General features: G+C 42.7%; 2 protein-coding genes across 3 annotated transcripts; one reads left to right on the forward strand and one right to left on the reverse strand.

The window, feature by feature from the left end:
- Nucleotides 1-4,287: 4,287 nt before the first annotated feature.
- Nucleotides 4,288-6,013, forward strand: tmem125b (transmembrane protein 125b). Its single transcript, XM_076744138.1, has 2 exons — nucleotides 4,288-4,789; nucleotides 4,874-6,013. The coding sequence occupies exon 2, from the start codon at nucleotides 4,942-4,944 to the stop codon at nucleotides 5,656-5,658; it is 717 nt and encodes a 238-aa protein (XP_076600253.1). The 5' UTR covers nucleotides 4,288-4,789; nucleotides 4,874-4,941; the 3' UTR covers nucleotides 5,659-6,013.
- A 5,698-nt stretch (nucleotides 6,014-11,711) lies between these two features.
- LOC143328807 (protein shisa-like-2A) lies at nucleotides 11,712-15,756 on the reverse strand. Of its 2 annotated transcripts, none has more exons than XM_076744139.1 (3): nucleotides 15,356-15,723; nucleotides 14,648-14,784; nucleotides 11,712-14,499 (listed from the first exon to the last, which is right to left on the reverse strand). In XM_076744139.1, exons 1-3 carry the CDS (start codon nucleotides 15,535-15,537, stop codon nucleotides 14,315-14,317), a joined length of 504 nt encoding a protein of 167 aa, XP_076600254.1. In that variant the 5' UTR covers nucleotides 15,538-15,723; the 3' UTR covers nucleotides 11,712-14,314. The 2 variants fall into 2 exon arrangements, with proteins under 2 accessions (XP_076600254.1, XP_076600255.1); XM_076744140.1 differs by having other exon boundaries at nucleotides 12,088-14,496; nucleotides 15,356-15,756.
- Nucleotides 15,757-16,108: the final 352 nt, after the last annotated feature.

Genomic DNA, 16,108 nt, shown 5'->3' on the forward strand with positions numbered 1-16,108 from the left:
CGGTAAGGTTTGTCTGTTTGCCTAGAGTGTCACCTGGCCTTCAAATTTGGCAGCAGATCCTTTTCATTTGTCACAGCAGCCAGTCTGGATGATGTGCCACATTTTCTCAACATTGTGGATTCAAGTGAGGCTTCCATCATCCTCACATACAGTCACAGCCATCATGGAAATCTGCAGTTCCTCTTGCATGTGAGCAGCATTTCAGTAAATAGTGTGACTCCTGCTCGAGCCATGTTTCTTATTTAATTAACCTTTAGGGGACATTTGCTGAGCGTGCATACTGTTTCTTCCAGCCGTTCTCAGCTCTGCATTCACACAGCTGCAGAAACTAGCATCAGTGGGCTTCATGGTTCACTTGCAGTGTATCCTCTGGGCCTCCAAACACTTATGCAACTAGGCTTTAGTACCTTGCTCAAGAACACTTCAACAGCTGCTGTTGAGGTGAGAGAGCCACATTTACTTCCTCTGACCGGCCGGTTGATGGGAAACTGGAACAGCAATGCTCTGGTCACAAGCTCTGTTTGTCTAACCCAGTGGTCTGCAACCGTGAGATTAGTTCATCCTCTCTGGTTGATGTTGCACCTGTCAGTGAAATCAGCTGCAGGAGTGTTGGGCCAGAATGAGAAACTGTTCGCACAAATCCCTCTCCGGCACATTCTTGGACACCAGTTTGTCAGTCAGCATACTGCTGCAGGTTTGTGCAGGCTGCTGTCTCTGCTCTACACTCCTCCTGCCCCTAACTTTAATCTTAACCAAAACCAACTATCACTATGTAAGGCTCAAAGCAGAATTTTATCCTTCCTACACACACCCAGCACACTGAAAACTTTAAGGAGGTTCGTGTGGAAGTTCTGCTTATATAAGTGATAAGAAAGATGCATTTAAGCTTATTTATATGTATAATGTGCAATATTTGTGATATATAGCATTAAAATATAATAACATTAGTTACACAATTGTCATGAAAATGTAAATACAGCACAGGACCTTATTCAGTCATTTGATTGCTATGCTCTGAGTCAGCATCTGAACATGCAGGCAGTGATGAAATGGAAGTACATTTACTCATATACTGTGAGTATAGTTTTGAAGTACTTGTACTACTTGGACATTTCCATGTGCTGCATTATACTCCACTACATTTCAGAGGGAAATAGTGCACTTCTTATGAGCAGATAATATAAGTATGATGCATCAACATAGATGAGACTACCCAACAGTACATAAATTACAATTAGCTCCACTTCAACCAGCTACAACAGAAATCCTAAACTGCTACTTCGGCTGCATTTAAATACTAATACTTTGTATTTTTAATCAGGACTTTATCTTGCAATGGACATTTTTTTCATTGTGCTAGCATTGCTTTCACTGAAGTGAAAGATCTAAGTAATTCTACCTTTACATCTATGGTACAACCTCATACAGCAGTGTTGCATGGGCTCCCTGTGAGCTGCTGTCCAAGACCGGGGGCTGCTGCCCTCTACAGGTCGATCTTCTGCAACAACACCACACATTTTGCACAGATACTGCTCATTAATATACTGTTGATGTATTTGTATGGTAACAAGGGACAAGTAGCATGAAAAAACAAACACTGCATATTTTATCCATTATTGCCCGTTTGAACGAGTTGATGTTATGCCCAAAACATAATTTGTCTTTGTGCAGTCTACGTGTTTTTGACACTTTCGGTTCATGTTGTTCTCTGTATTAGATTTGAAATGAATGGCATGACTATGAGGTCAAAGTCCCGTCTTTCATCATTTAAGTAGGTTTGAGAGTACACTTTGGGAATCAGAGCCCTTTTTTTAAAAAAAAAACCAAAACAAAAACCTTTACTGACATAATAGATAAAATGCTGAATGATGTATTTTGCCCTCTGGAATTTATAATATATAATCTATTCCCACATTTATCCATCAATTTTCTACATCAAGTTTTACCTGAAGCACCTGTTGCACTCTGGAGTTTCCCAGAAGGCAGCGAGCAAATGACAGGTCATTCTGTCACAAGGCTAACAAACAGATAAATACACACTTTTACTGGCTGTTCAGAAAGAAGTCAAACCAATAACCAATATAATAAGAGTTATTATTAGAGAAAAAAAATCCAGCCTTGTGTCTCGATTGGAGTGATTGTACAGTATGAATGGCCACAGAGTAACATGGTCATTTGTTGCCACCTTGTGGTTGAATCAGATTAACTGGAGACGCACCAGTGAGTGTCTCCTGTGGATATTTTCCTTATCATGAAATGAAGCGGCACTCTGACTAAAAGTTATATATATATATAGATCTGTCCATGATGCAAAAGAACAAAGTGGTATTATAGTTATTAGTGAGTCAGTGCAGGCCATTACGTTACCATTCAAATGAAACAGTCTGGATGAAAGTGCAGACTGTAGAAAAACAGCTTTAAGCCATCATTCTCCAATAAAACACTTATAATCAGATGCAAAGGCAACAGTTACATACCAGTTCTGATAATGAAGGCTGTCAAGGACCTAGTGCAGGTAGAGGACAATTTATATAAACCAAGTCCAGAACATACTGTGAGTACAATCCTCACAGATGTAGCAGAGTGATTTATCTGGCACAGCACTGTACAACTGGGTGAACGTACTGCTAAGTTCCTTCATTGTCAGTTTCTAAACTCATTTCATTCAGTTTAGAGATCTAAATGTTCATGTATCTAGTTTGTTCATTTCTTTCTGAGAGACAAACACTGATGTGCAAACACAGAGTGCTGTTCAGAAATAAGTGATGGCATCACCATACAATTAGAGCACTGATACTGTGGCACTGACTTTGACTTTTATTAGTCTACGAGTAAATTCACTCTGTTGATGTCACAGCTGTGCAAGCAGAGTAACAAGGAACATGAGGAATAGGACCCAAATGCAGGTGGCAGAGGCAGAGCAAGTGCAGTTCAGTGATTTTATTCACATAAAAAAGGTACAAAAGCTTACGGGATGGCGAGGCAGGCAAATCCAGAGACAGCAGTTCAAACAGGTAGAGACATCCAGCAACAGAGCAGACAGGAGTCAAAAATTCAATAAACAGACAAAACGAAGACCCAAAAACACCAGGAGACCTGAACACAAGGAGGAAAAAGAGACTGATCGTTTAACACATGGTACAAAGACAAACTGGCACTGACAGGAACATACACACACACACACACACACACACACACACACACACACACACACACACACACACACCTGAGAGAGAAGCATAATGAGGGACAGGTGAAACTAGTGACCACATCACATGGCATCACACAGGGGAAACTCAGGGGCAGGAAGTGAAGTGTCCAAAATGAGAGGAATGGTGAGTATTTCAGTATAAAACAGGAAACAACGAATGACAAAAAAAAAAAAAAACGTAACCAAGTGAACATTGCGGAACATATGAGATGATGATTTCACTCAGTTATTATTATATAAAATATGTTCAAACTAAAGGTTTCTCAGTAAACTTTAAATGGGAAAGTAAACTCCATAATATCAGCTGTAGTAAAACTCTGTTTTCAGAAACTATAAAAAATCTAAATGATGTCAGTTTATTTTTATCGGCCTCTTAATAGCCTGTATTTGTTTCAGGGGACTTTAGCTGAAATAAGCCAGCCTGGCTCTGTCCAAAGGTTAAAACCTGCCCAACAGGACCTCTAAAGCTCAGTACTGTTAACATGTATCTCAGCTATTCCTTAGCTTAGCAGAGTGACTTCCTGGATTTACAGTGGATGTCAAGAAATATTGCGGCACTTAACCACCTGTAAAACCACTACTTTTTTTTTCCTTCTTTTTTTTTTCTTTTTTGCCTTTGGACAGAGCCGGGCTGGCTGTTTCCACTGCTTATTCCACACTAAACTAACCACCTCCTGTCTGTAGCTTCATAATTTATAGACAGATATGAGAGCAGTATCAATGTTTCATGTACATCTCCACGAGAAGCGGATTTGACACAGATCAGCAGGCTGTATGTCAGCGAGTGTCTATCAGACGAGAGACAGCATTCACTGTGGCCTAAAATGCTCAGCACAGTGTGTGAATGACGCTATCCTTAGGATCACAGAAACACCATTATCAGTACACACTGACATCACTCAGCCCTCCACAACAGCAACGCAACACCCCCCCCACGGCTCACACACACCACGGCCCGCCTCCTCCAGCACAGTCATTGTGTTCATCGGGCCCATTGTCTGTGTGGAGGCCCGGCGGACAATGTCGCCAATCTCTGTCCAAACCATGATCCAACACTGCCATTGTGACCCGTCTTCTTCCCACTTAACCAGACAAGATGGTGTTCCTGTGTGATGAGAGGAGGAGGAGGAGGAGGGGGGCTCTGTCCTGCCTGGCACTGGAGTAGAGAATGTGAAGAGGGCACAGATTATCAATCTGTGATGCTAGTACAGTAACTCTGGTGACCATGAGCAGGCATGTGGACGGGCTACGTACACAACACGCTGCAAGGACATCATCATGACTTCTCTGCTGACAGTGAGTATTGCACAGTGGAAGTCCCTGCTTCTCTGTGGTTGGGTCTGTTTTTCTGCCTCCAGCACGAAGTTAGGATACTTCTATCATCTACACTGAGAGGAGCGGAGAGCATCTTGAGCAAATGAACATTTACAGCTTGACCGCTGAGAAACTCTTCAACAGAATGGAAACAAGACCAAACAACTGAAAGATCTTCCCAAGCAACCACTGATATGCTTTGACGAAGGCCGTGCGATGGGATGCAGACAGATGGAGTGCAGCACAACACTCATCTAACACCAAGTGAGTAACTGTTTTGACAGAAGTTGAGGTGAAGCTCGTGTTGTTGTGGTAAACAGAACAGTAACTGTTCAAATCACGTTACAGGGCTGCATTCTTCCAACACAATCTCACAAGGTGTCTTGTTCTGGGCTGGCTGAGCTGCAACCACTGCCATGCCTGAGATGCAGACCTTCTACCAGCCCCGCCACACAATCCATCACCCCCCAGGTCTCTATCTGGACCCCACCCGAATGCAGCGGCGTGTCCTGGAAGATCAAGTGGAGCTGTGGTGGTTCAGACAGCCACGCCGCTCCCTGTTGTGCTACTGTGCCTCGGTGGCCCTCATACTGGGACTGGGCTTCAGTGGTGTGGGCCTCCTCTCCACCACCACCAGCCTGTCCGGGGAGTGGCGCCTCGGGGTGGGCACCACACTCTGCCTCTTGGCCCTGGCTGTTCTGCTCAAGCAGCTTCTCAGCTCTGCCATCCAGGACATGAACTGCGTGCGCAGCCGACGTCGGATCGACCAGCTGAAGAGCGGCGGGAGGGCTGACCCGGCGCTTATCTTAGCTGTAGGGCTGGCTGTGATGCTCTGCGGAGCGGTGCTTCTCTGCATGGCCACAATCGGCAGCCGGGGTCACGACAGCAAGGAAATGTTGGTATCTAGTCTCGTGCTGATGGCTGCAGGGGCAGGCATGGCTCTTGCTGTAGTGGGCTACAGCGTGCTCATCTACCTTAAAAGAAGAAGGGAGCAGAGGAGGAGGAGGAGGATGATGAGAATGAGCAGAGCGAGGAGGTTGGGGAGTCGAGCTGTGAGGGTGTTCAGTGTCTCAGGAGAACAGATGAGTCAGGCCAGGAGAGAGGCATCCTCCAGCAGGACCAGCCTGATCTGAATGGACTACACAGGCAAAATCACTCAGAGAAAATGGATGAAAGGAAAAACCTTTATAGCAGAAGTGCAAAAATGAATGAAATGAGGAGAGAATCAGCAGCCTTAGTCATCAAACGTCATCAAAAGAATGCCTGCAAATAGCTTGTAATGGGACTGCTTGATCAATCCAGTGAACACACCTCCTGCATGTCCACATCAAATCAAAACATTAGTGTGCTGCACATGTTTTCTGTGCTCCTGCCGTTTCTCTACCACCGACTCAAAGATCAAGGCTGGCAAAGGAAATGAAAGACTGACCGACCATGACACCGGAATTTATTCATGAAGTACATTTCTAATAAAATGATTTCACACTATACATCCAAATGCATTAAATTCCTTTTTGATGTCTTACATGAATACACTCCAGTTCCTGTCTCTCACACAAGCTGAAATCTGTAACTTCACTTGTTTTTTCAAGCTGTTTCACTTCTTTGTTGTTGATTCACAGCAAAACATGTTAGCAACCCACCGAGTAACTTGAATGTGAACATTTTAAAGGATTGACGGTGCTATCAAAACTTCCAACACCTTACGGGTGGATGGACACACAATACATTCATTTATTAAGAAATATTCTCAATTTCAGCTTCAGTGGCAACAACTCATACTGTGCATAAAATGGAAAAGAGGAGATTATCTGATGTGCGACATTTAGATTTACTGTATTTTCTTTTGGGAAAGTAGCTCACACAACAAGGCGCACAGTATTTATAGGGTTATGACTGTGCTGACTGTACAGTCAAAATGTTTCTGGTCTCAGTCCAATAAACTTTTAGTTCTATAATCCAGTGTGCAGATAAACTTTACTTTTTTCCCCTCACTGAATCTGCTATCCTGTCATGAAACATGATGTCTCATCGGTGATACAGGCTGGTGGGACGTGCTCAGTATACTGTGCTCAAATGAACTCAATGACAAGCAGTAACATTTGTCAAAAAAAAAAAAAAATCTGCTTACTTCTGTTTATACATTTGAATTATGACTTTCATCATATCATACTATTTACATGTGCTCATTCTGGACACAAGTCCAGCTTCAGACAGTTTGAAGCGGCTGTGTCATTCAATTTTCACATTTATCTTATTATTTAAATGAAACAACATGAGAATTTTTGAGGGGAACTCTTTTTTCTTTTTTTGGTGGAACCACTCACAGTTCATAAACATATGCAAGTTGTGACATGAGGTCTCGAGTACGCAGTGATTCATTTTAAAGAGTCGCAAGCCCAAAAGGTTTGGAATCAAAATCTTCTATAGTGTCACTCATCTTGGTTGTAAACCAGCTGATTTTGTTTTTTTATCTAATCATCCAATAGTGAACTGAAGCTCATCGTCGCTGTCTTCCTCCATCTCTTCCTTCATCTCCTCCTCTCTTTCTCTCTCTGCCCTGTCTTTCTCACTGGCCTGGATATAGTTATCCTCAATGAAGCCATCATCGTCCTCATCCGCGTCTCTTGAAGTCCCTCCACCCACTCCCATGCTGCCCATCACACTGCTAGGGAAGGACGCCTCCTCCTGGCCATACTGGCTGATGCCGTCGACCTCCTGGAGCAGGGAGTGTCTGTAGCTGGCCAAGAAGCGATGGAAGAGGCGAAACTTGACAGCCATCACGATAAGGAGGGAGATGGTGAGGGCTGTGCCCAGTCCTGCTGCCAGATAGGACCACTCGAGAGGCTTTAAGCCCTTATCTTGGTCGGATGCCCCTAGCGAGAAAAATGATCGCACGTACATGTCAAGAGAGAGAAGTCAACAAGAGTGCTCTCAGATAGTTTCCTGTAGATGTGAGTGCTATAAAGTTCAAAGTTCCTCAAACACACCTGGTTGTAAATAGTTAGATTATGTAATATACCAGCAGAGTGTGTCTTTTGTTACTCACTTAGACTGTCAGTGCTGTTACTGTCTGAGTGATCGTCTTCCATCAGAAGGTGTCTCTGAGTGTGTCCTCCGACATCAAATACAGTAGCTGCACGTGCTTCTCTGACAAAAGCTCCACAAAGACTAAACACCACAAAGAGGCAGCAGCTCCACCCACCCATGTCTGTGTCCTGAAGGGAAAACCGAAGGAGTCAAATCATATCAGGCACATATTTTTAAAATGTTAGTTAATTCTGGGGTACCAAAGGGAAACACAAGGAGGGACATTTGCACTAAAATGTGACTAACTTGAGGCTTTAAAATACAATTTTACACAGAACACAGACTGTGATTTTGCCCCTCATCTCTTATTTTGTATTTGAAGGGGATCTTTTGCAGGGACTATGGAGGGGAGGAACAATCACAGTCTTTTAATGCACTTATGGGATCGCCGGTATTGTTTCAAGACCAGCTTGTATCACCGATGAGACACCATATTTCATGGCCAGTAAACTATTAACCAATGTCTTGTGACTATCAATAAACTTCAAAGATAACCCTGAATATTGACATTATATAAGTGCTCAAAACATGTTTGGAGATAATTGGTGAGACATAATTTGGAGACATGTTACTTTGTTCAATACAGATGCAAATTCCCTTTTAATGTCCTAGTCCCTTCTATTGTGCCCTTCCTTTCATAGGATTTGATTGTATCCCTCATTTACATAGTTTAACACATCTGTTTTCATGGTTTGATTCAGCTTTAGTTATCACCCTGATTTAATGATCACCATCATTTCCATCATTGTCATCAACCCTTTGTTTTGGGGAATCACAGCCCCGTAGTATCAGGGATGAACCTTCTCCAGAGCAGAATAGAGCAAACTCTCAACATCATCTGATGACATCTTTCATTACAAATTACAAGATGAAAGAGTTTAAAAAAAAAAAAAAAAGAAGAAGAAGAAGAAAAATTAATCTGTAATCCACGAGCTAACAGGTGCCTTCAACCAGCCAATAAGCACCTCTCTTTTGGCACTGGAAAGGACTCATTAACATTTTGACCTGAGCAAAAATAATACAAATATATACTTTGTGAGTAAATGGTCCTATTTTGCTCACAGAAAGTGTCACATGACATCAGGGAGTTGACTCGCCAGTTCTTGAGCAATGTTCATGGTTACAGTCCTGAACTGCTCACTAAATAACTTTAAACACAGCACGAACACACATATGTCATACAAATAATCAGACAGCACATATAGAGTGTTTCCACGCAGCAGACTTTGGCTGACGACATGTCATTTGAGGCAACAGTCGATTGGTAAAATGGGTAAAAACATATTTGATGATGCAGGCCAGCACACAGTAGCAGTAACAGTAGTCATATGACCACAACATACCCAATACTGTCTAACCTACATCACCGAGGCACACATAGTAATCCTCCTGTCAATTTACACAAATCTTCTTCAACAACAAACACACACAGAGACACACACACACATCTAAAACGTCTCACCTGCTTGAAATTTCTATAATCAGCAGAGCAGGCGTTTGTCTCCCGGACTTCTTGCCTTCCTCTTCAGCTCCTTCTGACAAACTACAGAGACTTTCTGGGCAAAGGTTGCAGGCCATAATGTCAGCCTTCCCGCACCATGCCCTGAGGACTGAGGACTGATGTTAATGAGTAACTTTATTAGATTTCTCCTCCTAATTTCTTTTTCACTCACTATGCCAATCAGAGCTGAAGGTAAACAGGTTTTTATCTTATCTTGTGTCTTTATTGTGAGTATTATTGTGAGGTGATAATGTTGCTTCTACATTTACTCTTTCAAAATAGACAAAATGATAACTGAAACCTCACTGACAGTGACAAACAAAGACAGCATTTGGATAAATTGTCACGACTCTTGCATCTGTGCTCTGAGTCCAGACAGTGGCACTGTAATCACATGACATCCACACGGTCGACAGGCTGTTTCTATGTGTAGGTACGAACTGGCTTCACGTTGCATCAGTGGTTTTTCCTCTCTCATAAAATGATCTTTTTTCTTGAGCCACTTCCAACCAATCAACAGGTCCCTGAGCTGTGGGGCTGAGAGGAGGGCAGGTTGAAAAGCTGTGAAATGATTCCATCTAGCCTTGGTCTCATTCATTATTAGTGCACATTCAATCATGGTTTCTTTGCCGGAGACGCCTCATTATACACACTGCATTTTTGAGAGCCTGCAGAGAGGATCATCAAGAATCCTCTGTACACAGAGAATTTAGAAAAATTCACCTTCATAACGATGGTGATACGTGAACTAGATCCTGCTATGGAAATGGTTATGTTACGATGTTTATGTGCTTGTATTTAGTACAATGCATTGAAATATAATCTAGGAGTGATTGTACCATGATGGGTCTAAGGGTATAAGCCTGGAGACACGTGATGTTTCTTCTGTGTCCGTGAGGCACAACACCACATGACGACTGGATGTGAAGGCTGGAGGAGGAGAGTGGGTGGAAATATCATCCATGAGGAACACGTTTTAGATAAAGAAAAGGGTGCTGATGTATATTAAGGTATAGGACATAAAAAGTAAAACATAAACGTCTTGTTGTTTGTTGTCTCTCCTGTATGCTTGTTGGGTGACTCTTGTTCACAAACAATAATGAATTTGAAGGAACTAGAGATAAAAGATGGATATTGTGTTTGAGTATTTCATATCCATCATCTCACCACCACTAGACAGCATCCATTCAATGACAAAGACATGACATTCACATAAAAAAAGTAACTTCAAAGTAGTGTACTCAAAATAATCTCCTGAAATGTTTCTTTAATCAGCTCCAACCAGGCATATGTTTAGGGCCTGTTACGAAAATTACTGGGTTGACGAGAGGGGGCTAAATCTTATTTCAGTCTTTAATATCAGTACTTTTAATATTTTAGTTTGACCTGACAACAAACACAGTACAGAATTTCACATGAAATCTGATTGAAAAGCTTCATTTATGTGAAGAATAAAGATTGTTAAAACAGCTACCAATGTCTTTTCATGACCACCCTGACTTCTAATAATTTGTGTACCTTAGTTCCCAGTTTTCTATTTACTTAATCAGATGTAAGGCTGGCAATGAAGTCTTCAGTATTAATGTTTCTTTTAAGACTAATCCCAAGAGTCATTACAGCTACAAACAAGTTAATGCTCAGAGGAATTTGGGCACCCAACAAGCTGCCAAACGTATGCAGGCAAGTTTTGTGGTGAGCAAGTCAAGAGGCTGAACCCTCATTCAGAAGGAGAATTTGTGAAGGAGTGTCTTGTTGCTGCTGTGGAGCTGCTAACACCAGACAGAAAATTGCTCCAAAGTGTCAGTTTGTTTGAAAGAATTCATAGAGATGAAGGAAAACCTGACATATAAAGTCAGTGATGGCATAGTGTCAGAGCTGAAGCTGAAGCTCCAGCCAGCCTCTCAGCTCTCTGCTGTCAAACATGAAACATGAGGTGAAATTAGGAAAGAGGAAACACTGAATTTTCCTCCTCTGCACGAACAAAAGCCTGCTATGACGTCTGAACACGATGGTGAGGGCGAAAACTCCGTCAGACATTTGATGAGAGGACATGAAAAGTCAACAAAAGGAAGTGAACATATTTGCTACATCATCTAATATGGAACCAGCTGAGGTGTCTGACAACCTACAACACAAAATCATTGAGCAGCTCTTTTCAAAAATGACCCTTAAGACTCAGTTCTGCTCAAGACTGACTGACCCAAAAACCCCCAAAGTCGTTTCATGGTTTTCGAGGGATTCTCCCATGTTCTAACCTTCCTCCCCCGGTCCTGCCATTTAAATATTTTTCCATAAATCTCCAGTATTTTTAATGGTTCTCAAAAAAAATCATCTCAATCAATACCAAGTGAAGTGAAGATCACCAGTGACCCAAACCCCCTCCCTATGTGTGCCTCTCAAATGAAAAATTGTCACTGAGTACGGTCCTCAAAGGATGTTATAAAAGCTGAAATGGCCCTTGATAGAAAAAGTCCCCCACCCCTGATGTAAATTATATGAAGGTGTAATTTTGTTGTTTTTCCACCACATGGCATCTGGCATCAGTTCAGTCCAGAGCAGGGGAATGGCAGCATCACTGCATAGTGATCAGGTGGCGCCTTTTCATTCAGATTTTATTTATGCTCTTTCAACAGGTGTGTGAATAAATCACTGTGTACAGGGCATTCATGCAGCACTTTTGAAAAACACTGCAAACAAACATGACATAGATACAAATAAAAAATAAATTGAACCCTCAGTCTTGTTTTCCTCGTCGTTCTTTGAAAGGTCCAAATATGCTGCAGTAGATAATTAGACACAACTTGGTGCTGACATTTACAAATGGATATAATGCAGAGCGTAAACACCTGACAGACACACAGACATACCAGCAGCTGAGGGTTTGTAATATTTTAAAAGGTAACACATTTCTGAACATACTGTCAAATGAGGCCCTTCATGTCAAAGTGCTCTTTTTTTTTTTTTTTTTTTTGGCACATTTTAATGGAGAAAATAACAACGCAAGTGAGGTTTTTGTCAGTGTCCATATTACACACCTGAAAGTTTACCATCAATACGGCACATGACATGTATGAATTTATACATACTTAAGCTACCATTCGGAGTTATAAAAACAAGGGCACTTGAAAGTTCTGAGAAGGAACTGACTATCCAGCAAACACAGTTTGGTGTGTTTGCTGGATAGTCAGCAAGTTTGGTGTGTTCGTGGGTGCCCTTCAGACAGAAGCTGCGTTTACTTTGCAATGTGTTTGGCTGTAAAGTGGTGACCCAAACATACTGTAAAAAAAAAAAAACAGATAAGACGTTACAGTTCTACAACTCTTCCCCCACTAAAATGAAATAAAGGGTTTATTATTTTTCCATGTCTGTAGTAAAACAATATTCAGCATACTTTTATGTGCACTGGTTTTGGTCATAATGTCGTCCATAATGTCATTTCAAGGTAACAGATTTGAGACAAAAATAGACAGAAAAATGGCACAGTGGTCAGAGAGCTTTGTGTTTGTCCTGAAAAGCATCCGTCTTCACACACTCCTGCAAAGTATATCTGTATATACTGGTAGGCTGGTAACATACATTGTCCTACTTAGGAGCAGCGGCTACATAGAAACTACCTGGGAAAGACGGTGCATGAGGTTGTCTTTTCAACACTCAGCAAAGTAGTTCTCACCTTCACCTGGAGCTCGAGACACTGAGGAACCTCAGAGAGAGATGGGCTGCTTTTTCTCTACAGTTTCATGTGGAGCTGAACGTCTGGGAGACACTTATCTGTCTCTCAGAAGAAGCCCGTGTACCTCACACCACAGCTAAATAACAAGAAAGGCCATTTTTCATTGCCATCCATCCGCCTTTATAGCTGTTATAGAAATTAGATACGTGAGCTTTTTTCTCATCTGCTCACCACAGAGCTGCTTGCACCTTTCAGGCAGAGCTAAAGTCGGTCTGAACGCAGCCTACATTTGGTTAGTTCAGTGACTAAGACTATTCACACACAGCGTTAGCTCAGGTAGAGCACTGACATCGCACTTCTAATAGCGAAATTGGCAGCAGCTGTTTCATTCATGCTTCACAGTCACTGGCTTATGCACAGCTGTGTGACTGTCAGCTGAGCTGTACCCTCCAATCATATTCACGGAGGCTTACAGCAGGCCATTATAGCTCAGCAGTCATCGCTGTTACTCTGCTGATTACGCTTCGTTTTGGTAATGTCGATTTAACTAAGATTCAGGGTCCATATTTGTGCTTAATAAGGACTCATTAGGTCTCTCTGCAGAATCCTTGTTGCTGCTCGCATTCTTTGAGAGCTCCATCAAAGAGATAATCTAACATACGTTTTACCATTCACTATAAATAGTTTTTACCGCCTGCTGTCAACTAAAGGCAAAAAAGAAAAGGCTACTTTCTCTACATGTCTATGTTAAGAGTCGCGGTTAAAGGAAAGCAGCTCTGAGTGTTGCTCAAGTCAAGCGAAGTCAAAGACACGTCTGACTTTCCACCCCGACCTCGAGTCAGAATTTGCATGATTACACGAGGTCTCTTGTCATGAAATGTAAACAAAGATCATCTTAAGCATTTGAATGAATAACCAAAGCTGTCATTTTTCTGTAGAGTCTCATCACACTGTAGACCCTCACAAATCCTTCAGTCCCTGAGTTAAAAATAAAAATGCAGCACCCTGACGTCACAGCCCCGCTGTCCAGACCCAGCTGTTGTCTTGGTCTGTCTCCTGCTATAAACCACATCTGCAGCATCTTTCCTAGATGCACATGAAACATCCTGAATGTATACACTGTCCTAGCATATTTCCTTAATGATACAACAATTCTTAATGGTCTTTGGCTTTCCTGAACACACTTATGAACACTCTCTTCCCAGAAGATGGTGGATAATCAATTTCCATGCACTGACTGGTGCCTGGTGCTCAAACACTTACTTACACAGTCATGAGGAGGAGAGAAATTTCACACTTGAAGATATAAATTTTCACAGTTTCGTCATGAGCTTGGTCTACAGCGCTCTTTTGTTTCACCTGCCGTTAGTGTTACACAATAGTCACCGCACTCAACCACTAAAACTCCTCTGCACACCACATGATGTCAGCTGCTGTGTCAAAGCAGCCCTCCAGCAGAGCACATTCACTGGCTCTCTTGGCCTCTGGACTGCTGGTCCTAGTTTCAAAGAACAGGTCTGTTGGAGACCTACGAGGGACTTTCCACTTTGACACCGGTGACATTAGCTGTGAAGCACCTCTGGAAAAGGAGCTCGGGGTCTGGCGGCTGGTTATTGCAGTCCAGCTTCCTGCTCATGAAGTGTTTCCTGAATCCTTGTGGACCAGTGGCACAGGGCGCCCTCCCATGACTGGATCGCTCGCTGGGGCCTCCTGCTGAAAAGCATTCAAACAATTACACAGATTTGTGGGTAATTTCAAACCAGAAAAGGCGACTGATTTCTCTGATCTGAACAAAGAGCACCCCAGGTTCTAACAAATTCTTGCTCTCACAGTATACTTAAGTGAGCCTTCACACACTTACCGGGTGGTCTGAGGGGCAGGCCGTTGTCAAGGCGACTGGGTTTGGTGGCGATGAAGAGGTAGCAGAGGACGCATACAGTGATGAGGAAGGCTAGGAGGACCACAGCTGCAATGGACAGACCAACCAGAGCGCCGATACTGAGAAGGAGAGGAGAGGAGGAAAGAGCAGAGGTCAATACGTGTGGGATGTAAAAGAGAAGACTAAAGGAGAGATAATAAGGTTAAAGGTGAGAAATTGCATTAAACTAAATATGGAGTAGACGACTCCCCATCATGGTAAGGTATTTAAAAATAAATCCATTTTTAAGAAATGTGTTGTTTTTACACACTGGGTGAATACAGTGATCCAGCTCTCCTCGCTCCAGAATTATTGAGGGGATGGATGGACAGATAGAAGGCTGCAGCCACCGAGGCAATTAGCTGTTCTGAAAGATTTTGTGTCAGGCTGAGAGCACAGTGGGGATTCATCTGACAGGTGGGTCAAGGTTCAAAACAGCTGCTGCTGCTGCTGCTGCTGCTGCTGCTGCTGCAGTTTAAGCTGCTGCAACGTCTCTGAAGACAAACTTTGTTGCACAGTGATTGGCTGATCTATTGATCGCGGTCGAATATAACTACAGCATCCTCACATGCCACAGCTTAAGTGGTGAAATAACAGAAAATAACTAACAGCGAGAAGAAAGACTTTTCCCCGCATGGAGATTATCCTTACCTCAGCCACCACATGTATCCGTACTCATAGGGGAAAAAACTGTTGGGATCATCGCAGCAGTACTTGACATCATTAAATCCGCAGCAGTAAACAGCAGCAGCAGCGTTTCCCGGTCTGGGGCAGGAGAATCCGTCCACAAACACACCGTCAGCGCTGCTGTAGCTGCTGCATTCAGCGCTCATGCTGAGGAAATGAGAGAAAGACCCGAAAAAGAAATAACACCTGTTGTGGATTAACGCAAAGAAGAAGAAGAAGAAGAAAAAGAAAAAGAAGCAGATCCCTGCTTCGCCAATGCAAGTGTGCGCTCTGCTGTGAGACCAGTGACAGAGTGTGTTTCTGAAGTGTTTCCCTGCGCACGACCGAGGGAAAGAGACGGAGGTGGAACAGTTGGCATCTGAGGAAAAACTGGACTTCTCTCTCTCTCTCTCTCTCTCTCTCACACACACACACACACACACACACACACACACACACACACACACACACACACACACACAGCCTTACTCTACTTACTTAATCTGCTTAAGTTTTGGGACAGCATACGCATGTTTGTTGATTATGGAATTCACCACATCACTTCATTTTGCAGCTCTTTCAAAAGCAGTTTTTTCTTCCTGGACATTTTAACAGCCTTAAGTCACACACACACACACACACACACACACACACACACGCACACACACACGCACACACACACTGCAGGGCTGAGCAGACAACGCTCTGTGATGATCTCGCCACTTCTAATTCAAAGTT

The sequence above is a fragment of the Chaetodon auriga genome, chromosome 12, assembly GCF_051107435.1.
Source record: "Chaetodon auriga isolate fChaAug3 chromosome 12, fChaAug3.hap1, whole genome shotgun sequence".
NCBI lineage: Eukaryota > Metazoa > Chordata > Actinopteri > Chaetodontiformes > Chaetodontidae > Chaetodon > Chaetodon auriga.

Coding starts and splice junctions, on each gene's coding strand:
- tmem125b (XM_076744138.1), top strand. CDS start 4,942: ATGCCTGAGATGCAGACCTTCTACCAGCCCCGCCACACAATCCATCAC.
- LOC143328807 (XM_076744139.1), bottom strand. CDS start 15,537: ATGAGCGCTGAATGCAGCAGCTACAGCAGCGCTGACGGTGTGTTTGTG. Junction 14,785..15,355: donor GGATACATGTGGTGGCTGAG/GTAAGGATAATC, acceptor TCTCCTTCTCAG/TATCGGCGCTCTGGTTGGTC. Junction 14,500..14,647: donor CCTGCCCCTCAGACCACCCG/GTAAGTGTGTGA, acceptor AATGCTTTTCAG/CAGGAGGCCCCAGCGAGCGA.